Below are 25,279 nucleotides of genomic sequence, written 5' to 3' on the forward strand. Positions count from 1 at the left end.
ATCCATAGTTAATTGTTTTATTTTATTAGGGGATTAAGGAATCAGTCAGGTGTTAATGAGTACATGTCCCTGCTGTGTATGGTAATCAAGGAATTAACATTTCTAATATGCATTCAGTCACTGCGATGTCACTGACCTTTGAGGGGATTAAGAGTGTTTTCAATAATGCGACTTTGTTGAGTGAAGATGGTTCAATTAATTTTAATCAGATTTGTGTGAACTTACCGTAAAGTGTATAGTGACATTCTCGGTATCCCCAGTGGTATCGTTCCGTTCTACTCCACTAACCCCTGGGTCCATTTACAGGGTTTCACGAATTTAAATTATCAGCCCTTCATCGTAGGTTGATTCTATGAACCAATCGAAAAACAGTTTACATACCAGTGTTAGCGTCATGATTTATGTTCATAACAATAAAGTAGTTTGTACCCTTGATTATGAGAAGGGTTGCAAGAAATTTAATGTCAAAGAAGTGACATGCACACAAAACCATGTCCAAAAAACATTTTGACAAATTTGCAACACCGGTTCGCGATCTTAGTTACAATAAAATAAGAGTTACTTCCCTTCACCAACTAGTGAATTTTTGGATTTGTTGATGAAAATAGCACAATTATCAAGGGTGGATAATTTGAATATGTGTCTTCCCCCATGTATTGACCCATAGGTTAGTGCCAGTGGAGTAGAATGAACTGATATCACTGGTGATACTGAGGAAGATATAGTAACAACTGGCTATTAAGTACATAAAATTTTATTTGGCAACATTTTGCGCTCTTTAAATGGTACGAACACTTATAGTTGAACACTAAAGATTTATTTGAAATAATAATTTGGTAGGCCTATTCGTTATTTATTGTCATTTAAAGCAATATGAAGCTAATCAATTTGATCAGTTTTTATGTCTCCTAGAGGAAATGTATAAAAATATTAATTCAATGAGATTGAATTTGAATTGAAACAAATATTTGAATAACATTCAAATGATATTCAAAAAGTAAATCGGCATTTGATCTGATTAAAAACATAAATCTAAAACATAACCCAGCAAGACAAGGTAATCCAGAATGACATAAACACATGTTAACAGTACATGATAATATTACAAAGTTATAATGTCAACAAGTTTTTGAAAACATATCTCCTGACATTCCAGTGAAATTGATTTAGAGAACATTTAGTTATCAGTATTATTAAATAACATGCATTAACCATATCTTTAAAGAACATGCTTCTCAGCTATAGAATTTCCTGCCTTGATCAGTTAATCTTGAAGACCTCTATTGCTGCCTACCATCAAGAATAGGGTATAGTATTACAGAAAACATTTATAGAAGTTCCAAACACAAAATTCTCTATCACCAACATGCCGAGATGATCTTTAAAACAATTTTTTTCAATTCTGGCTAAAGTTTACATAAAACAGTTAAAAAAAGGTATGTTATCTTGCATTAGTTTGTAATTTAGCTTAATGTTTAGATAAAGTGTAAAAAGTGAGATTGTTATGTCTTGTGGAAATGGATGGAGTTTACGTATCATCATCTACACCATTCTGACATGCATATAACATATGATATCACCATATTTCCTCTAACATTTAAGATGGATATAGGAGGCTAAGATCTACTGTATTTCATAATGTTTACGACTTGCATGTGTTTGATACACAACATATGTCTATTGGCGTTACGACTAAACCAAAATAAAAGTGGAAATAAAAACCTGGCATTACAATTTGTTCCATCGTGTTGCCATTTTATTATGTACATCTTCTGTAGTTTACGGTTTTAAGTTGAAACAGTCCGATACACTGCTGAAACATGGATTTCTATTTCTTACACACAAATGGTTTTTGTAATACATGATGTCTTTTTTGTGGTAAAATGAATAAGTCGTGTCTGGAGTGTTGTTGTTGTATATAAAAATAAACTTGGAGAATGTATTTATGGTTTGTAGGAAAAATTACAAAAAATAATGGGTGAATAAGCTTATGGCAGAACCTCCTTGTTTTGTTTAATCTGAAGTTCAAAAGATAGTAAGAATAATCTGATGATGAGCGGTGTGACAAAACCAGAAGAATAAGCATAAATGCAAAATCCTCATCCCTTGGATTGTACGCTTGACCGTAGTAAAACATAAACATGTGTTAGTATCAAAAATAATCTAGGTAAAACGTTGATGGAAGGTTAAAACTCAATTCCCTTTAACATTCAGTGATCTATAAAAAGCATTAATTGATCCTATGCTTATAGTTATATGTCGCTTGTCGAACTTCTTAAAACATCAAAATTAACACTATTCGCCCGTATAATTCCAGACCAGGAATATGCCCAATTGGACATCAAGACATGGTGAATAATATATACTGAGTGTATAACTACCACTCAACCCGATTATTGTTGATAATAGGCTGGATTGATTAGTTAATTAAGTGATCAACATATTTATCGTGTTATACCATCTATACATCTACCTTGATTAACTACTTAATCTGCCTTGATTTTCAGACTTAATCCTTTGTCAGAGAATTCATCAATCCAATCCCGAACAGAAGCCATTGCCTCTCCTTTGTCGGACTATATATCAATCCAATAAGAGTGATTATAAACTTAATCTACATGATTAACCTGTGATTTCTCCATTGTCTGACGTTTCAATCTCCTTAATGTTGGCCGACAACACGTAGGAATTAGTCGTATATGTCACATATCCTAATAGTATATAACACCCCTAATCAATATACATTGTATCAGATAACTTTTCTGTGATATTTCTTCGGTGGAAGCCAAAGTTAAATAAAGCTATTTCACACACACACACGCATGGCAGTTATTATAGTACAATAACTGAAATGAAAGTAGAAATCTGGCGAGACACGTGAAATTAAGAGATGTAATTATGCCGAGTCTCAGACATCTGATGTTGGAGAAAAGATTCTATTTTGATGGCATATTCTCGGATTTATGATCATATTTTGAATGGGCTTTATGTTTTGAAATAAATAAACATGCTAAGAAATTTTGACGAATATTTCGATTGGAATAATGTTTAAGTAGTTAATTAATTGATTTAGACGATAGCGCATGCTAGAGTCGAATGCAATTATTTAGCAGTTGGTGTCACTCGCTCATTGTGGTAGAGTGACGTTTACTGCCAAATAAATTTTGGGATGTCATTTTTTTTACCTTCTGTATATAAGTCGAAACGGAGTATAAGACAAATGCCGGACTTCTGCTGAAAAATATAAAAATGTATCGATGTGTGACCTGAAAAATACGGTAATTTAGGAGGAATTTGAAATGGGTATGGATCGGCAGTAATCTGCACGCTTTCATTCTATAGTATTACGATGTCACATAACTTTGTAGGAATATTATTGACATCTATTTTTTATTATGTATGAATTTGAATATTTTGTTGACACGTGCTTCTTAATTGTGGTTTGAAAACGCCTGCTTAAATAACGATAAGAGTTATGCCCCTTTATTTTCGGGAAAAAATGTCCAACAAGAAAAGTTTTGAAATCCCATCACTGCTGTCAAGTCAACTAAATTTAACTTTAATCCCTAACTAGAGTTCCCAAAAGTTGCCCAAGTGATCAACTTGACAGTAATTATCAGAAATTTTTGAAAATCAATAGGCTTATTTGTCTCGTGTCATAAACATAAATACTGAGGATAACCTTGTTTTAGCTCAAGAGGCTTGTGGGCAATATTTGTGAGCATTAGTAAACAAGAGATAACTTCCACTTAAACCTGTCTTCATTAGCCAAATTGGAGCCAAACAGTAGGACGTTAAACCCCATTTTATTTCATTTAATCTTTAAAAACAGATATTTAATCATACTGGGCTTGCCTTATTCAATGTTACCTTATTCAAAGAGATGTAGCTATGCGGAGTGGATGTTAACCCAGTTATTTACCCACTTCTGATTGATTTGTAATGATTCTATTACATATTTCAGATGAGATTTGCTGTAAATATTACTACATGGTCCGAGAAGAAGCCGGCTTTATATCACGGACATTTAGCTTTTCTAGATTTCACGAGGTAAGTTAGAATCCAAATTCCAAAATATTGGCTACATATTGTATTCAAATAACATGAGCATTTCAATAAATAGACTGTAGACAACAGTTCAACAAAAGACAGAACAAAGTACAAGAATATTAAAAGAGAAGCATCACATATTCATCCTCTCATATAAAGATCCTGGTGCCTAATTCATAAAAATTTAAACTAAATATTTAAGGTTGTCATTTCATTGGCTGATCACTAAAATCTTAATACAAATTTTAACTCTTGGCCAATGAAAGAACTGAATTTTTAAATATAATTTAGTTTAAGTTTCATGAATAAGGCGCCTGAATGATATTTCTAAGTTGTAAAGTCTCCTAGCTGTCATGGGTCTGGTGCAGGAAATTAGTTGCCCCCACCTTTGTAAGTTCATGAGACAGAACAAAGTACAAGAATATTAAAACAGAAGCATCACATATTCATCCTCTCATATCAAGATCCTGGCGCCTAATTCATAAAAATTTTAACTACATATTTAAGGTTGTCATTTCATTGGTTGATCACTAAAATCTTAATACAAATTTTAGCTCTTGGCCAATGAAAGGACTGAATTTTTAAATATAATTTAGTTTAAGTTTCATGAATAAGTCGCCTGAATGATATTTTAAGTTGTAATGTCTCCTAGCTGTCATGGGTCTGGTGCAGGAAATTAGTTGCCCCCCACTATTGAAAGTTCATGAGATGAGGAAGTCTGTTAATTTCCAATAACCTGAAAAACTAAAATCATCAACTGATTACCGGTACATGTTTTGTATAATAAATGTTAATGTAAGCATGAGAGAGAACTAGAAACCATTTAAATTTTATTTATATTAATTATATATGATTGTTTCTTAATAGTTTGTTACTCTTAGTGTATTTTGAAAGCCCCCATTACCTACAAAATACTAAATATGTGACGACCTTTGTTGTCTGCTTTGACGACTTTGCTTCTATGGGGGTATGTTTCATTGTCTCGCAACCTACCTTTCTTGGCTTCTGGAATAAGGAGATTCAAATTCAGCCTAATTCCAAAGTCACAGATAAGTAGCCTCATGATTTTGTTTTGAAATCCTCTACCACTGAAGTGAAATAACAGATAAGGGAAGTTCTAGAAACAAGTGTCATCCAAAGGTGGAGCCATGAGGGGACCCAACCACTTGCTGCATGCTCGCACCCTTGGTGCTTTGCGTGCATGCCACGGGGCTCCCCCCCTCCCCCACTGGTGTGATCGATCTGTCTATATTATTTGGTTTAATAGAATAATATCCCTGAAAACCAGAGTCTTCTCACCACAATGTGCAAATGTTCCTGAGAAAATAAATACAGTGATAAAAGAAGAACATTAAATTTTGGGCAGGTTTTTCTCAAACTCAGTAACATAGAATTCCATCTTACATTCTTTGATACTGTTATTAAATGACTACCGGATGATATACTACAAAAAGAGGAGCTGTGAAGCGGCACTTAAAGATGACAGCCTCAGACACTTTTTGATACTTGCCAACAAAGTTTTATGTTTTTTCATGCAGGGAAACAGACAATTGTCCAACTGATATAAATATTTATCTATTTTAGTATTTATTTAGTACTAGCGAATTGTACCAAAGTTAACTGAAAGATTGCTACCTTTGTATTTCTGTTTGTTTGCTTATGTGTGTTATGTAGCTGTAAACTTTTCGTGATATACCTTATGTCCCAGCAGACGCAGTATTCTAATATTGGACGGCCATTCATGATAGCTTACCAGTATTTTTACTATTTTTTTTTAAAGTTTTTGCAGGTGTCGGCAAGCCCCACCACTCTTTATTACAGTATTTAGTATATAATAAAAAGATGGTCTACAGCCATATTGTGTAAATAATATTCAACAAAGAACTAAACGTCTGCTGTATTGTATTTCAAAAAGATTTTTAAGGGAAATACCTTTGCTTTGTGATTTGGCAAGATATATGAACTTGGTAGAATATAGTAGTAGATGTATTTTGATCTGCTAGCTAAATTCTCCTTATATTTGATACACTTGTACAAACATACAGACAAGCCTTCAAGGCTCTTTTGTCTCATTCCGAAAAATACAGGAATTGCATTTCAGATTTGAGATAAAGAAAAGATTTAAAGAAAATGAAATGATAAAGTAATGATTTTCCTTATTAGAACGTTTGATTTTATATAAGTGGTGGTATTACCCTGTAAATACTAAAATGCCTACTTTAAACTCTTCTACCTTCCAGTGAAAACAGAACTTAACAATTTTGATTTAAGGCAGTGGACAGGTCTTTTGTTGGACAGTGACTAACTGCTTGAAATACGATCTGCTGGAGCAGTTACTGATCATTTAGGTTATTAGGTATTATAAGAAGAACAATAAATACAATTGAATTATAGTTTTACTGGATAAAGACTCTTTAAAATAGATTTATAATAGTGAGATAATTCTAAAAATGTTCATAATCTTTGAACCTTATTGTCCCCGCCTTTCGAAGAAAGCAGGGAACTATTAAAATGGGTTCGTCTGTCTGTCTGATTGTCCGTCCGTCACACTTTTTGGGACACAATAACTCTCCTTCTAATTAACCTAGAATGTTCAAACTTGGTGTAGGTGTTTATTAGGTCAATACCTTGATGGAGTTCGAAGATGAGCATTTTCTGCTTAGGGTAAGCAGAGATAAGCAATTTGATTGGTTGATGCTTTGGGACACGATAACTTTAGTTCTAATTAAGTGAGAGTGATTAAACTTGGTGTATAGTTTCATTACATCAATACCTTGACTAAGTTCGATAATGAGCATTTTCTGCTCAGGGTAAGCAGAGCGATAAGCAATTTGATTGGCCAAGACTTTGGAACACAATAACTCTCCTTATAATTGAGCTAAAATGTTCAAACTTGGTGTGCTATTAATTAATATGTGTCATCTATTTATTTGGGGATTTTGGCGGGGGACATCAGCCTCACTGTTGGTTTGTTTGAACTAGTGATGGTCTGATAATTGTTTTCAACATCGGTAATTGACTGATAAGTAACCTATCGGTAGAAATCGGTATTGGCCAATACTGGAATCGCTGATATCTGTTCAAAAGGACTCGGTAAATAACTCTAAAATATCATTAGAGTTGTGAACAATTAAATCATTATTTTGCTTGACACTCAGTACTTTTATTTTAGTTGCCGTGTGCGTAAATAATTTGACATAATACAAGCCTCTCACAGAGGCTTTAAAAGGAAATAATTAACAGTGCAAAATTCTTACCTGTCTACATTATTTTTTTAAGCCTTATTCACACATTGTGTGAGAGTTTGGGTATCGCAGTGTGTTTTTATTAAGACTACCATTTTTGCGCATGTGCAAACAGACATAAATGTACAACAGTCCACCCGATAAAACATGTGAATGCCACTTAACTTGTCCTCAAGCAAACTCATCCACACGAAAAGTCTAGTTAAGTCATCCACAACTCGTTGGTTGAATCGTCTACAAGGGATTTTTTCCATATATAAACTAGTTTGAAAACTAGTGTAGTGTTCGAAAGGTCTCCAAGCCAGATGACAACGTTCATAGTTGTATCTGGATTATGAATTAGCAAAATATGTGAAGAATTTGGTGAAATTTTCTAGAAAAGTTAGAGAGGAAGCATTGACATGTGGGGTTGCCCCAAACAATTTTATAAGAAATTGAAAAATCTAACATGTTCTTCTTGGCTGACACTGGTATCCTCTGATGATAATATAATTTGTAATGTTTGTCATGTTAATGAAGCAAACATATTGATCAAAGAAGATGTTGTTTAAGATAGTCTTCATCTGTTATTTTAGTTTATTCCAGCCACACACAGAATGGCCTCCCTTTCCTCAACCTTATCTAGTTTGTGTGTTTAGGCAATATGGCTATAAAGAGCATGTTGATTTTAACACCTGTTAGGTCTCTATATTATGTGCTGTTCTCTGTTTCATACTTCCATTGCTGAAGTATTTAAGAACGTGTCCATGAGAGCATCAGGCAGAAGGTGCTAAGGGATCACTGATTTTGACCAAAGTTTGACCAAATTGTGTTTATAGGTTGGGGTACTCCCAAAACACATAAATGTGCAATATGAGATAAATCTTTCAATTCCTGACTGAGAAAATTGAAAAAAAAATTTTTTTCATGTAGTGAAATTGCCAAAGTCTGTCTTTTCTCAAACACCGACTTTGGCAAGTCCTCACACCATTGCTCTACATAGCAAGAAGACCAAACTAACACAGTTTGTAAATGATCTTGCGCTGGTACCACAAAATTAATTTTAGATGATTCAGGCCAATGAGATCTGGATATCAAAGCCTATCTAAATTCTTCTTTCATGGGGTGGGTTAAGAAAATTCATGCTACCAAATATAAAAATGACAAACTCAACTTGACTAAAACTGGGTAAAGGAAACAATAACCCATGAAATTAACCTAAATTCAGCTACTTTGGAGATAATTAACAGCAGTACATCACAAAAAACTAACAACTTTTTTTATCTTTTCATACAGAAGGTGATACTACCAGTCCTAAAATATATTAGTATCTGTTTCATCCATAAGTCTTGAAAGAAATACTTTAGAAAGCCTGTAATCGTTCATGGTTCACCTGGCGCCGACGAGAATTGGCTTCTGCAGGCGTCCACGAGCTTCCATTGGATTATAGGTGCATATCGGACCGTAACTTCCTGGATTATGTCCCCTGATTGTACGAAAAAATCACGATTTCAACTTGTGGACCCTCTAGTTGTTACAATTTTTATCTGATTTTAAAAATCGTTTAAATATATTACCGTTACACGGTAATATTACACCGTAAGGTTACACCCTGATAATAGTTGAGTTTGAATTTCGTAAAAATTGGACCAAAAACAATTTTTATCCGATTTTAAAGAACGTTTAAATATAACACTATTACACTCTGATGATGGTTGAGTTTGAATTTTGGGAAAATCGGATCAAAACTGTCCTACATAATGGCCGCTGCTTGAATGCAAATAGTGTAAAAGTATGTAATACAAAGATTGTGGACCCTCTATAAGTAACAATTTTTGTCCGATTTGGATGAAACATAAAATATATGTTTACAATTCAAACATCTCAGATCCTTTCGATAATTGCGCATTTATTAAGGCATTATTAAAGTCCAACAATGGATGGATTAAGAATTGGTCACTAACCAAACTTTCTACAAAATGAACTATTGTTTTAGATTTCAACTTACAAACAATATTTTATAGTTTAATTGTAAATGTGTCATAATTGTCTAGTACATATTTTGTAGAACTGTATTTCAAATAGGGAGTGAGTTATGATTTAGAACGGATCAGATCTCTCTCTTTCTTGTAAATATTGGTTGAATTATCTATGTTTAATAAATCATATAGAAGTTACCTTAATTTAATAAGACCAGAAATAACATGGTCACAATGACGATTTCCAGATCAGTCCTTTATAGCGACATCAGGTTGGAACCACTTCAACATGTCACTTCTGGTGTCATACCATAAGTTTGATCAAAAGTTGGCAATTAAGATATGTGTAGTTTTGAACGTCTAATAATAAATACAAATATTAATTAATGTACATTAAGAAACTTGAAGTAGAACTGCTTAAAGATACATTATGGGAGATTAGATAAAGAGCTGGCAGTTCTTACTATAATAGTTAAAAACTAGATAATGTAAAAAGGGAATTTGCTGAAAATTTCAGTCAAATTGATCCAGTCTGAACCGAGATTTCAGTGATTGAATTTTCGGCCAAGCCACGATCATCATTACTAAAGTTGGTACGATAAAAAACATAGTCTTGATTATCCATTTCATGATTAAGTCATGAATGAAAGTTGAGCAGCAAAAGGGATCCTAATCCAGTAAATATAGCCAGCTAGTGTTGACATCGAGAGTTGATTATGGTCTGGATAAGTTAATTAATGTCTAATTAATAATTTGGGTAACATTTCAGGCCTAAAGAAAGACCAGCAATAGGCAAATTGCATAATGCATGTTCAGTTGTGTAAACATAGTTTTACTGATTTTTGTAAAATATATATATTAATTGCTCTTAAGAACTTTGAAATAATTATCGCCTAGCTTTTATTGGTACTTGATCAATTTGCATTAGCAGCCATTACTTTTCTTTTACAATTACTTGTATTCAAAAAGAAATATTTTAATGTTAAGTATTCTGAGGAAGAGAAAAATATAGACGTCTAAGATTTGCAATGACTAATGAAATTTCTTATGAAATTGTCCTCAAATCTGTGTTGTTTCAATTTTAATTTGATGACATTTTAAGCTTTTGTAATGAAATACTGGAAGTTGGATTTCTTCAAGAACATTTAACATTCCTTTTATTGATAGTTAATTTCCGTTTAATTGCTTTAAACGGAGAAATTAGTTGTGAATAAAAATAGAACTAGATTAAAATAACATTAATCTTCCATTTGCATGTTTGTTTTTGACATCGACTAAACTTTATCAGAAAATCATGGTGGAAGCAAATTCTAAAAGCAACTAACATCGCTTCAGTTCAAAAGATTGAAGAAATAATTTAATTTTTGCTGACTTTAAGATAGCTTTAAAATCTCAATTCAAGATATTTTTAATTTAATATTCTAGTCTATTAATGCTTTCCTTTTGATTCTATGTGATCTGGTCGAAAACAGATATTAAAGATGAGCAATTTGCTTATATTAGAGATGAGCAATTTGCTTGGTTGAGACTTTAGAGCTTGATTACTCTGACTCTAACTAATTGAGTTAAGGGCCCGTTTTCTATGCAAACGTAATACTAATAGGACCATTTCCATGTAACAGGTGTACATAGAATTATACAGGCTTTAGAGTAGTGAAACTTGGTGTAATTTCATTACATCAATACCTTGACTAAGTTCGATGATTAGCGTTTCTTGAGTAGAAACTTCAATTTGATTAGTTGTGGCTTCGGAAAACAATAACTCTCATTATTCATAATGTTTAGACATTGTGTATATATGTTTTGATTGAGTTTGACGATCAGCATTTTCTGTTAGGCATATAAGCAGAGATTAGCAAATTCATTAATCAATACTTTGGGACACAAAACAACTTTGATTGTAATTGAGGGATAGGTATGAAACTTAGTGTCTAGTTTCACTACATCAAAACCTCTAAGTTTGATCATGAGCATTTTCTGCTGAGGTTAATCGTAAATATGCAATTTGATTGCCTGGTGCTTACAAAAAGATAAATGTTCACATAATTAATTAACGTGTCATCTATTTATTTGGGATTGAGGCTGGGAACATCAGTCTCACTGTTGGCTTCATTTAAAATCTTAGATGCAATTTTATTGTTGCGAAGTTCTGATGTGCAAGGTTTACCAAACAGAATTATCTTGACAGCCAGGATGTAGCAGGGCAGCAGACTTTATGTCCTGATTTTTATACGCCCACATTGGAATGTGGTCGTATATTGTCGTCGCCCCCGTCTGTCCCATTTCAGATAATTACTGCCAGAGATATGGCCCTTGATCACTTTAAAAACCTTGTGGACGCTCTAGAAGCCAAAGTTAATATCCAATTGACTTTAAATTTATACACTGTGTGATTTTCAGGGATTTACGATAATTACTACCAGAGTTATGGCCCTTGATCACTTTGTAAACTCTTGTGATGCTCTAGAGGCTAAAGTTATCATCCGATTGACTTCAGATTGATACACAGAGTTTAAGATCTTGAGACGAACAAGTATATTGATTTTCAATGAATTTTTTTTTACTTGAACAGCTAAATCCATAATATTAAAAGTTTCGTATACTAAACGTTAGCATGGGGCAGAACTTTATAAAAACCAAACAAATTCTAATGGTTTTCTGATAATTACTTCATGAGTTGTTACTCAGATTTTAGTGTATTATAAATGTTTCATTGCTGAAAAAAGTAAAAATATGTGACAACACCTGTTGACTGCCCGGACGATTTAGCTGCTGTGGGCGTATGTTTTGTTGCCTGCCAACCTATCTTTTTATAACATATCCCACTTTTTTGAAGGCCCAAAAATTTATTATCTTAACTTGCACATAGCCTTTCTTTAAAAATGCATCTTTCACTTTGAAATAATTTGGAGTAGGGTAATTGGGCCTAATAAGTAATCTGCCTTATCATTATATGAACTGTGCAAGAAGTCATTGAAATTGGATTTCTAGGCAGTTAAAATGAACAGAATATAGAGTGTATGAGTTTGGGATCACAAAGTCTGAAATAATCGAATGCACAATAATTGAATTAAAGATTTACTTTACTAGTTATTTTACATAATGATGAATTATAGGCATCCGTAATTTGTAATATTTCTTTTAACAAATAAACAATCTGTCTGGCACTAAGCTGTCCAAAACTTTTTTTTTAAATTTCTAGTTTCTGAATAAATACTTATTAAAATAATTGAATATTTATTCATTTATAAAGGATCTAATTGAAACAATATGTGTGTATAGAAGGGAATTGCTCTGTGGTAATAGAAAACATGCTTTAAAGCATGGTTTCTATTAAATTAAAGATCAACACAGAAAACAGAAATAATGTTTTATTTTCCTTCCTTTATTCAGAATTCTAAAACTGCAGTGAATTAATGAAAATGTTAGATCTATTTTTTTTTGGTTAGTGATATTAAATAGATATATTAATTCAAAAGTTAAAGGCACAATATTCCAGACTAAAAGTTAACTAAATTCTAAATCTGCCTATTGCAGGTCTTTCTTTGGGCCTTAAATGTTATAAAAATTATTAATTAGACATTTATTAACATTTATTGGATGGCTCTGATTTTAAGTAAATTAGAACAGTTCAGCCATTTAACGATTTGATTTAGAAAAGGAGAAACAAGGCTAAGACTTGAATGACCAGTAGTACAGTACGGTGGTTACAATCGATGCACACATCTTGTCAAAAATACAACCATTGATAACTTCGCTCAAAATAAAGTAATTTGAATGAAATTTTCAATATATTCATTATCCATTTTTATACGCCCACATTTTCATGTTGACATTGTCTTCGCCTCTAGCCGTCCATCCACAATTTGTTTGTGAACACTCTACAGGTCACAATTTTTATTTGATTTTGACGAAACTTGATATAGGTTTATCTCTAAAAGATATCGGTTCCTTTCGATATTGGCATGTATCGGACCATAACTTCATGGATTATGCCCCCTGATTGTACGTTTTTAGCTTCTGGACACTCTACAGATCACAATTTTTATCTGATTTTGATGAAACTTGAAATGTATGTTTATATCCCAAAGATCTCGGTTCGTTTCGATATTCGCACATGTTGGATTGTAACTTCCTGGATAATGGCCCCTGATTGTACGAAAAATCACATTTTTAGCTTGTGGTCCTTCTAAGAGGTCAGAAATTTTATCTGATTTAAAAAAAAACAACATTTAAATATATCACCGTTACACTGTAATGATGGTTGAGTTCGAATTTCGTGAAAATCAGACCTAAACTACCAGACAAAATGGAATCTCCCTGTACGCAAATAGTGTTAAAGTATGTAATATCAAAGTTGTGGACCCTCTAGAGGTCACAATTTTGATCTGAGTTTAGCTTGTGGACCCTCAAGAGTTCACAATTTTAATCTGATTTTAAAAATCTTTTAAATTGTGCGGAAAATCAGGGTGTTTTTTTTTAGCTTGTTCACTATCCATCTCTTGCAAAATGTGGGCGTATCTTGCATGGCAACTGCTGGTTGAAATATTATAGCAAGAACAGTCAGTTCTTTATCTAAATCTTACATAATTCCCCTTTAAGTTAAACTAGCTCTCTTCTGTCTTCGAAACTTTTCTTAGAGATGCATTATGTAAGATTTAATTACAGAGCTGGTCGCTCTTACTATAAAAGTTTGAAAATAGATATTGAAAAATGGATATATTAAAAAATTTGAGTCAAATTACTTTATTCTGATTGAAGTTATGAAAATTTGAAGATTTGACAAGAATAGTCTTGATTTTCTATTTTTTTTTTTTCGTTAAGCAATTAAATGGCAAAATTGGTCTAATTCAATTAATATCCAAGCTGTGGGATGATCTAGAGAGTTGATTATGCCATTTATGGGTTTGTCATGAGAATAAATGTCTAAATGATAATTAAATAACATGTGAAGCCAGAAAGAAGGCTCTCAAAAGGCAGATTTGTCTTTTTACATAATGCATCTTTAAAAGCTGGAACGGGGTCAGCTTAAAAATGCCAGCTCCGGGTATCTTTCGGCATGATTAGAAATGACGACATGTGCCCATCCTTCTGATCTTTAACCTATGAGGTCAAAATAGTTAAACACGTTTGGCTTATAGTAGGAATGATGCTACACACCCCTGGCTTAAATATGTCAGCATTTTATTTAATTAGTTTAAATATGTTTTTCATTAAGTGACAAAAACAATTCCCAGTCAGTAAAAATATTGCAAATCGACTAAGTTTTTTTCCAAGAACTTTTTTACTCTTTAATTTTAAACATGAGTGGACAAAAAATGGCTGACATTCGTCATATGTTATCATCTTTCAACCTTTTTTATATCTTCTCTTGATTGGAATTTTCTTTCAAATCAATCCACTCGATCAATTCTTTCTTGGTAAAATGTCACGATGGGCCGTTAACAAATTATTTACTCGGGTCCAAGTATTGGAATCTACTCGAGCCCGTTCTAGCGATGTTGTCCGAAGTTTTGAGTAACCCTGATGGAAATATAAATCCATTTATCGTGTTTTTAATGTCGATGAGGGGATATAATCAGAGTAAACACGAGTTAGTGAGAGTTTTACATCTTCATCATTACGATCCGAAGGTCGGACGATATTAATAACTTATTGATTCCAATTGTCAATTCTACTCCGTCAAATAGCAAAGAAATTTCCCTATTCTTGCAAAAATTCAGTCTACAATTTCATCTTGTGAAAGGACTTCATTAATTTTCTTTGTTTACTCGGACTGTTTACCTCCACTAATAATATTATTAAAAACACACTTTATTCCTATTCCCCCCTTTGTTTGTTTAATATCAATTTCTAAATAATGATTGATGATTATCTTGCTACAACTCCTCCACCCTCTTATCTCATTTCACTTCAACTCATGTTTTTGCTCTTCTTAATTTATTTTGGAGATGTTTTGATAAAATATCTGGGGAGATCAGACAGGTTGAAATATAATTTTTGTTTAATGAATTTTGAGTGGAATGATATGTTTGAGCTTATGATTTTCATTAAAAACGAATAGATGATATTGCATGACAAAAATTTCCAGTTTATTGTGTAATTGAATATTTTGAAACTTGGGAAATTAAAGAGACACTTTTGTTTTAACATGATCAAAAATACACAATTTATTTTTTTCTGTATAGAGAGATTTGGAGGGCTGATTTCTATTCCCATAGTCACCTGCTGGCCTAACACATGATCTGTAGAGTCTGTTATCTATGCTATTTAATTGATTTCTACTTGTAATTAGCTTTATATATATGTTTGTTTATTTGTTACTTACGTATATTTGTTGTATTGTATTAATGTAATTTTCGTAATTGTATGTTGCTCCTCTTGGGCGTTTTTATGCAATAAATTTACTTACTTACTTACTTATGCAACATTGCAAGTCGGTGGTTTGATCCCACATTACAAAGGTCATTTTGGAACTAATTCATAGAAAACCTGTGGTCTATGACAGGAAACCTCACTCCTTGTCATGAACAAACCAAAGATCAGACAATAGACTACTTGGCCATCCAACTCCTCTGTTTTAAACTCCAGCTTCTACCTTTTCAAATGCTAGTTTTATTAGATGTTTCAAAATAAATGTTTTTTGCTTTAAATTATAACCATCACAGAATCTTATCTCACTATCTTCTTTGAGCATCACTAGAAATTATCTCTTGTCAGTAATTGTTACAAGTGTTATATTTGAGAATTTAGAATAATTTCAGTCTTGTTGAATAGTGTTTGAGGATGGGGGGAGTGATTTAATTTAGGTAATTCAGGCATCATGTAAAGCTGGATGAAGTATTGAATTATGTCACTTGATGATGCTGGTATATTATCACCACAAATAGACAAGTAGCTCGCCTTCATAAATAACACGATTATCAAACATTCTGGTACAGCCTATCTCATTGAAATATTATCTATGGAATTTGCACACTATTATTACACAGCACAGGTCTTTTGCTCCCTTCATGGAAATACACTTCTCAGTGGCAACAAGTTATTATCGTATGCTTATCATATGATGATTGTCAACACTCATAGATAATGATACAAATAACTTGAAAGTTTTTTTTTTTTGTAATTCATAAAAGAATGTTGTTATAACGAAACAAATAAACTTGAAAGAAGAAATTGGTTTTTGTGGTGGGGTGGTGGTCTTTAGAAAGTTTAAAGATATTTTATTCAAGCACCTCATTGAAATTAATTTAAAAAAAAAATTATCATGCAAAATGAATTTTGGGTATAATTGGTTTCAAGGTGAATTAATTTCTTTGTCTAATTTCTCCCATAACTTAAATAATATTGTTGTCCCCCGCCTTTCGAAGAAAGCAGGGGACTATTAAAATGGGTTCGTCCGTCTGTCTGTCTGTCTGTCCGTCTGTCTGTCCGTCCGTCCGTCTGTCTGTCCGTCACACTTTTTGGGACACAATAACTCTCTTCCTAATTGAGCTAGAATGTTCAAACTTGGTGTATGTGTTTATTAGGTCAATGCCTTGATGGAGTTCGAAGATGAGCATTTTCCGCTTAGGGTAAGCAGAGATAAGCAATTTGATTGGTTGATGCTTTGGGACACGATAACTCTCTTCCTAATTGGGCTAGAATGTTCAAACTTGGTGTATGTGTTGATTAGGTCAATGCCTTGATGGAGTTCGAAGATGAGCATTTTCCGCTTAGGGTAAGCAGAGATAAGCAATTTGATTGGTTGATGCTTTGGGACACGATAACTTTTAATTGAGCTAGAACGTTCAAACTTGGTGTATGTGTTTATTAGGTCAATGCCTTGATGGAGTTCGAAGATGAGCATTTTCCGCTTAAGGTAAGCAGAGATAAGCAATTTGATTGGTTGATACTTTGGGGCACGATAACTCTCTTCCTAATTGAGCTAGAATGTTCAAACTTGGTGTATGTGTTGATTAGGTCAATGCCTTGATGGAGTTCGAAGATGAGCATTTTCCGCTTAGGGTAAGCAGAGATAAGCAATTTGATTGGTTGATGCTTTGGGACACGATAACTTTAGTTCTAATTAAGTGAGATTGATGAAACTTGGTGTATAGTTTCATTACAGTAATACCTTGACTAAGTTTGATAATGAGCATTTTCTGCTCAGGATAAGCAGAGCGATACGCAATTTGATTGGTCGAGACTTTGGAAAACAATAACTCTCCTACTTTGATTGTTAGACTATAAGTAAAGATATACTGTTTGATTGTTCAATACTTTGTAAAAGATAATTTGTGATAAATTTATATGTGTCCTCTAATTATTTTCCTATTTCGGCGGGGGACATCAGCCTCACTGTTGGCTTGTTTAACATAATTTGGTAACATCAGCCAAATTAAGAAATATGTAAGTCACACAAGTATCACCCAGTTTCATACTTTTGATTTGTGTATTTGAATATCCTCTAAAATAAAGGTACACATGTAATTGTTCTATTGTTTGCAGTGGATTATAGGAACACCCTTTCCAACCTTGCAACCTTTCTTACATGGTACGGCCCTAACAACTAATTTTTGCCAACTATTGACATTTAAAAGTATGTTGTCTTTTAATGAGGCAAGTACGGTAATTGAACAATTTGTGAACTGTTAAATATGACACAACATATCAAAACTTCAGAAAGAAAAAAAACAACTATCAATTTAAATGTTACAGAAATTTTACTGCCTGCAAGAATGAACATTTTCTTTCATACATGTATTTGATCTTTATAGTGTAATCACATATGACTCTTCTGTTCTGAATATAGAAACTTACAATATTACATATTTGTTCTTCTTTGCATCTGAATCACGGACATAAAATTGGAATTCATTCATATTAAGAGAATGAATAACTTGTGTTTATATGTATACGCCCACATTGAAATGTGTTCTTATATTGTCACCCATGTTCTTGTTGTGGATGCTCTAGAACAAGGGTGTCATACATGCAGCCTGCGGGCCAGATCCGACCCACCAAGGGTTTAAATGTGGTTTGTTCAACTAGCGGTGGAAATCATTTATTATTGTTTTCTGATTTCTGTAAAACTCTGACTTCTATACTGTATTATAAATTATTATAGATATCTAAGTTGTATGTAATACAAGAGAATGTTGCGTTCAATATTATATCTTAAATATTATAGTTTAAAAAATTACCTGTGTCAAGGACACAATTACTTGTGGACACTCTAGAGACTGAAGTTAATATCCGATTGACTTTAAATTTTATACACAGTGTTTAAGGTCATGAGACGAAGAATCTTATTGATTTTCAAAGATATCCGATAATTACTGCCAGAGTTATGGCCCTTGATCACTTATACAATTAAATCAAGAATAGATTTTAAGCTCTTGTGCCTTGCGTATAAACAGGGCTGTTGGTAATTTTTCACAGTTGATTAGCAGCACTGCTAATAAAGAAAAATCCAATTTTGCCAAATTTGATTAGAAAATTCAAAAATTGATTAGCAGTTTTTCAGTTTCAACATAAAACACCTAAATAACAAGATATTACTTTAATTCATAACAAATGATTAGATTTCATTATTAGATTTTTTTAGCACTGCTACAGGTAGCTGTGACCGTTTGTGAATGTGATGTAGACGATTGGTTAGGTCTTATGTCTGAAGCCAATTCTTGGCAGTGGTTTCCACAGCCCCACTCATTTCAGTTGTTATTTCTTCATTACGTTAGAATCTTCATTAGAAAACAATTTTCTCTGCTTTTTATCGTGTGTTACTATTTTTGTTAACGAATAAAGTCGATTAACTAGACACACGCGATATAAACAATAATATTTTACTTTGATTTCTCATTTTACAATACATTTACATATATTTATTTTTATATATTTTATTACAATATGTGGGGGATACACTCTAGACATAATAAACGGAAATTGCTGAAATTCAATAGGCTTTTGCGTTTCACTAATTTAAATAATGCATATAAATTTCACAAAAATTGGATGATAACTGTTGGCATTAGAGCGTTCACAAAGTCCAACAAAGTGAAACAAAGGCCATAACGCTAGGGACGTAATAAACAGAAATTATTTTAATTAAATAGGCTTCTTTATCTCACTAATGTCAACAACATACATGTGTATATCAATTTTAAAACAATCGGATCATAATTTTTGGCGTTAGAGCGTTCACAAGAAATTGTGGACGACGCGGACGGACTGACAGGGGCGACAGCAATATGCGTCCACATTTCAATGTGGGCGCATAAAAATAAACAGGGACGAGAATTAAAGATTGGATTTCAGAAGGAATTAGTTAATTTTAATTAAAAAGATTAAGTGAGGTGGCTTCATGACTAAAGCAGGACTGTGAAGTACATTTCTTTGCAAACTTGTGAACATTGTCGGCTGTACATGTCCATGTATATGTCTTATATGTGTTTCGATTTGTTTGTCAGGTATTGTCTTTGGTTTGATTTTTTACGTGTGTATGCTGAAGTTGTCCTATTTTTGATATCAGGAAAATGGCCGAAAAGAAAAAAATTAGAAAAAAAAAGAAGAAAAATCTCACATAAATATTTTATTTTCAGCTTTGAAATGAACTCAATTATTTTTCAAACAATATACATAAAATTTGAACTTGGATAATATATTACACTTTAACCTTATTTGTCTAATATGATTTTAAAATTTTTTAAAAAGAATATTTTCCTGCCAAATGAAAAAAATTATAATAAATGTTTCACTCAATTTAGTTATATAAATCATTTTAATTCACAACATAATTCTTGCTTTAAACCTATTCCTAAAAAAAAACCCATGTCTATGTGAACGCAATAATATTCAATAAATCTCCATTTACTCATCAAAAAAAAATCACAAAATTATTCATATTGAGATGATTTTTTTTGATCATTATCTACAAGTTAGGATATTACAGAATCTGGAGATAATGAGAGAGAAGATTTATAGAGGGAAAATGGTTGATATTATGGAGAAAATTGAGTTAGTTTAGTTAATAGAAGACATGTTTTGCAATGATAAGAACTATAGAAATAATAGACAATAAAAACACAAACCTTCTATCAACAGCTCTATTATTTTTAATGTGTGAAGCAAAAAGTTGTTTGCTGTATCCAAGCCCTGCATAAAGGCCCAAAGTTAGACATGTTGCCATAATGTCAAAATTTAAATTGACTGACAGATTAATTGCTGTCTGCCTCTAATGACTATATCCAAGCATTAATGAATATTAAAATATTTGGTTAAAACAAAAAACAGAATTAAAAAATAATATAATAACATGGCCTAGACATTGGTCATAAAAGCATGCTGTAGATGTTCAGCTTGATGTTCAAGGTCATTCGTCAACTGATAGTTTGCTGATAACTTTTCATAGATATATAAGTTATTGCAAATAAGCTTACAGAATACATGGAAAATCATCATTCAGTCCAAATATCCATGTATGCAATCTCAGTGCACTATCACAGTTTGAATGTGAGGGCCTTGAATATGTCTCAGAGAAGAAGCAAAAAAATTATTATTTTATCACCAAGTAGGGAAGAACTGTTATTTATTAAACATGCTGCAACCTACGTTTATAGTTTATGGCATGGAAGACAAATCCTGCAAAATTAATGTTACGTGGTCATGCCAACACAATAATTGAATATATATTTTATCAAGTTGATTAGTCTTATGTCGACCGATCAGCATATCATAGAAGTTATCACATAATAATCTCACTCCGTATCAATTTAATTATATTTTCTTCTTCTATCCTTCGATCATGTTGGTTTTAGCTAATGGAAGACGAGACGTCTAGATGGTTTGAATGATCGCTCTGGATTAAATCGTCTAGTAAATATGATTGCAGTGTTGTCAGAGATGTATTAAAGAAAATTTATTACTATTGCTTAATATCGTAGAATAGTTATTTGCTCTCAGAATTTCTAGGATTCTTTGAATATATATTTAGGAATAACAACATAGACGATTTTATATTGTTTTTAATTTTTGTTTTCATTTTCAAACGGAAGCCAGGACTTTTTTTATTATGTCAAACATGGATGTAAGTTCTCTAGGTTATCCGGTTTGGTAATTATTTATGTTTTTAGAACTGAACTGAGATTTGTTTTACTATTTATGTTAATTATTTTTAGGCCACAATGGTGCCCTGTTCATTCGTCAACAATTTCTGGCCCATTAACCCTATTATACAGTATTTAGTATAAATAACTGATCAGTATAGTCGACTGTCTGATTAAATGAGTTGCCCAGGGCTCTACAATGTCTCGATAAAACAATCACTAGACGGATCACGTCACATAATCAGCTTTTGTTCTGATCGTGAATGACTAATCACAACACTATTACTACTTGATGCATTCTTTATTGTTTTTACAGATCGTGTCTTTAAGGTGCAGATCCTCTTTGTAAAGATATAAAAGAAAAAAAAAACCTGAGCGACTTTTGCAACAGTTCAATCCCTCTATGAAAAACAGATTATTAATTTTGAGTGCTTCAACTAAAGGGGTGTCAATTAGTGTGTAACAGTAGAGACTATTTTTTGGGAGACACCCAAACATTAATGTACAAAGTCGGTGCCCTTGTAAGGCCAAATAATTTTTGTCTTGCAAATTATGTAATTGTGACTCAAATTAAAAAAATAAAAGGACAGAAATATATAAAGGAGGAGGAATATAAATACTAAAGTTTAAAGACCAGTTCGGGAGTAATATATTACAGACTAGCTAATATTTGTTTTATGATGGAATTAAATTGTTCTATTCAAAACAAGATTTTGTTCTAGTCATAGATTACACATTTTTATTGCCTGTGTTAAAGAGAATGACAAGTTTATGATTTTATTTCAGTTCAACGACTGTGACGTGATTAGTTTTTCTTCCAAGTTTGAGTTGATTTCATTTTGGAATCAAAATGCGGCAGACAAATTAACTTTTATTTCTTGGAAAATTTGACATTCTGTGGGTTTTGTTGATCATTCTTATCAGTAACACTTACGTTATGTTTTGTTTGGGTAAATAAAAGATTTTGATTAAGAAAATGTATCAATTTCTTCAAAGCCAAAAACAGTCAAGTTGATCATTGCTTTTTTAATACAAAACTGCAGGAAAATATTTTGTGTTTTCTAAAAATACAGCATTTGAATTCCAAGTGGGTATCTACCCACATTTACAATTTTGGCTCTACAAAGAGCCAATGTTGAAATATACAATTTCAACCCAAAACAGAACTGAAATTTGTAAACATTCCGTCTTCCATTTTATATTTCGAAACAAATCGTTAAACCAATCAAAATAAAGCATTGAGATAACCCAATTAAAAATTCTATTGTGACATAAATCAAAATTGTTTAGCCCCTTTAAATCTAAGTAATTGAAATAATGTTAACTATATTCATTAGTAATAATGTTACTTCTAAGTTTATCTCTCTTTCATATTGTGGTCATTCTTTCAAATAGGAACATCACCTTCAATATCTGACAAGATTTATAGGTAATAATGTTACTGTAATTACAAAGTGATGAGTGGACATTCCACTACTTTGTTAATAAATATTAGTAGTTTCTTTTACATGTAGTTGGGAAATTATTAGACTCACATGAACTGTGAAGAATTTGGGTTTAGGCGTCTATTAGCCAATAATTAGGGTGTACATCCAACTATTTCTTACTAATTATTAGCAGTTTCATTTAGTTGGAAGATTATAAAGACTCCCATTGTTATGGTTGTTACTGCCCTATTAGTATTATTGTTTCCAGAAGTTATTTGGGATATGTTATAACAAGTGGTAAATTGGTTGGCTAATCTTACTCATACTAACAGATATTTCCTGGTATCATATCCATCTTAGATTTGTTTTCTAGGTACAACTACTTGCAGTGTGTGTATGATTAAAGATACTGATAAATTGTTATTCTCAGTTTAAAGAATCACTTCACAGATTTATAAACTTATATGTATTATTATCAATCTTACATTATACTCATTTTTAATTGTAATACTAATATTATTTCTTAATTTCTAATCCTATATCTGTGGTTGTGCTGACATCAGGATTATTATCTGAGGTTAACTTTCTTGTAGATAAAAACAGTATACCTGGCTGTGTGCAGAAGTTCCATTGAGAAGAAAGTTACTTATGACAACATTTTGTTAAATGTGTGATGCTAAAGATCCTATCTGCCTATATTAATTATTATAATGTGACTTTCAGTAACAATGTCATACATTTTATCTTAAAAAGTTAATTAAATGTTAATGGAAATTTAATGAGTAGCTATCTGAAACCAACTGTTATAATGGTATAAGATTGTTAATAATATTACAGCTAATTTCAGAAAACCTTTTTCTGAAGAAGAATAAATGGTTCGCACACTTTGAGACTTTCATTTGATTACAGTCTAGATAATTGTATGGTTTGTTCATGTAAATAATTATAGTTTGGGATAATTCTACACTCTTGGTTTCATCTTATTAAAAATTGAATAAAACAATGATGTCATGTCATCATCTGCTTTTGATAAGATGATTTAATCAATGATTTATTATTGTGTATCATAATATCGTCTTCTATACAGAACCCCTCATAAATAAGATATGTTTATATTTAATTACTTTTCAGTTTGTTTCACTAAAAGATGATGGCTGTAAAGCTGATGTTAATGCTACATCATATGAATGCTAAATGCTAATAAAGACCTGATACCACTTTAATAATAAAAAAAAAGGTCACAAAGCTAATTCAAATTTCAATTTGGGTGTATATTGTCGTCATGTCCGTCTGTCGTCCACAATTGCTTGTGGATGCTTTAAGAGGCTAAAGTTTATATCCGATTGATTTTAAATTTATACACAATGTTTACGGTCATGAGAAAAAGAAGCATATTGATTTCTGACAATTACTGCCAAAGTTATGGCCCTTAACCTCATTGAAAAAGAGACCAAAGTTATCATCTGATTGACTTTAAATTTATACACATGAGACAACAAAACCAATTTCAGATAATTACTGCCTGAATTATTGCCCTTGATGATTTCATAAAATGTTGTTGATTCTCTAGAGACCAAAATGTATCTGATAACTTTGAACAGCTAAATTCATGATATTAAATATTTTGTATACTAATCATTAGAATGGGGCAGAACTAGAAGCCAAACAAATTCTAATGATTTCTTATAATTACCAGGGGTCGATTAAGAGCACGGCCAACCCGAGGCAACTTGTTTCGAAAGTGCCAACCCGGAAAATTTTCAAAACTACATCGCTGTAGATGAGATTCAGAGCACTTTCCTGTGGGTTTTGATACAAACTGGAACCGATAATTTCATTGTCCATATCTGTCGATAAACAAATAAAATTGGGTTTAATATCTTCATTCTGCACCAACTGGATTAATGACGGTATACAGCATGCATTGTGCCAGGGATGGGATTTCGCCCGTATATTCCGGGCTTGTCCAACGCTATTTTCCAAACGCCCAAATTTGTCCGCCTGGGAATATCCCCCATTGGACATCAAGACATGGTGAATAATACTCAAATTTCCAAAATTAATATTGTTTAATGAGTGTATAACTACCACTCAACCCGATTATCGTTGATAATACGCTGGATTGATTAGGTAATTAAGTGATCAACGTATTTATCGTGTTATACCGCCTATACACAAGTTAATCTGCCTTAATCCTTTATCGGACGATTCATCAATCCAATCATGAACAGAAGTCATTGCTTCTCCTTTGTCGGGATATATATGATTTCCCCATTGTAATTGTTGGATATTTTAATCTCCTTGATGTCGGCCGACAGCACGTAGAAATTAGTCATATATGTTACATATCCTGATTGTGCTATGACAAAATTTTTCTCGATAAGGATGGAGGGCTCTAATTGGAGAGGGGTGTAAAACACATGTACTGCACCACTAATTATGAGACAATGGACTTCCAACATATTTTGCATAATAAGAAGTTTCTTTCAAACTTTTTGATTTGGGAAAATGTT

At 32.3% G+C, this 25,279-nt stretch overlaps 1 protein-coding gene across 1 annotated transcript in view; it reads left to right on the plus strand.

Annotated features, from left to right (window-relative positions):
* LOC126808831 (heparan sulfate 2-O-sulfotransferase 1) overlaps positions 1 to 25,279 on the plus strand; it is a 142,353-nt gene that overhangs the window by 72,223 nt on the left and 44,851 nt on the right. Inside the window, exon 4 of the mRNA XM_050533821.1 lies at positions 3,965 to 4,050. Within this exon, the coding sequence (XP_050389778.1) occupies positions 3,965 to 4,050 (86 nt within the window). The remainder of the gene's footprint in view (positions 1 to 3,964; positions 4,051 to 25,279) is intronic.

This window comes from Patella vulgata, chromosome 1, assembly GCF_932274485.2.
Source record: "Patella vulgata chromosome 1, xgPatVulg1.2, whole genome shotgun sequence".
NCBI lineage: Eukaryota > Metazoa > Mollusca > Gastropoda > Patellidae > Patella > Patella vulgata.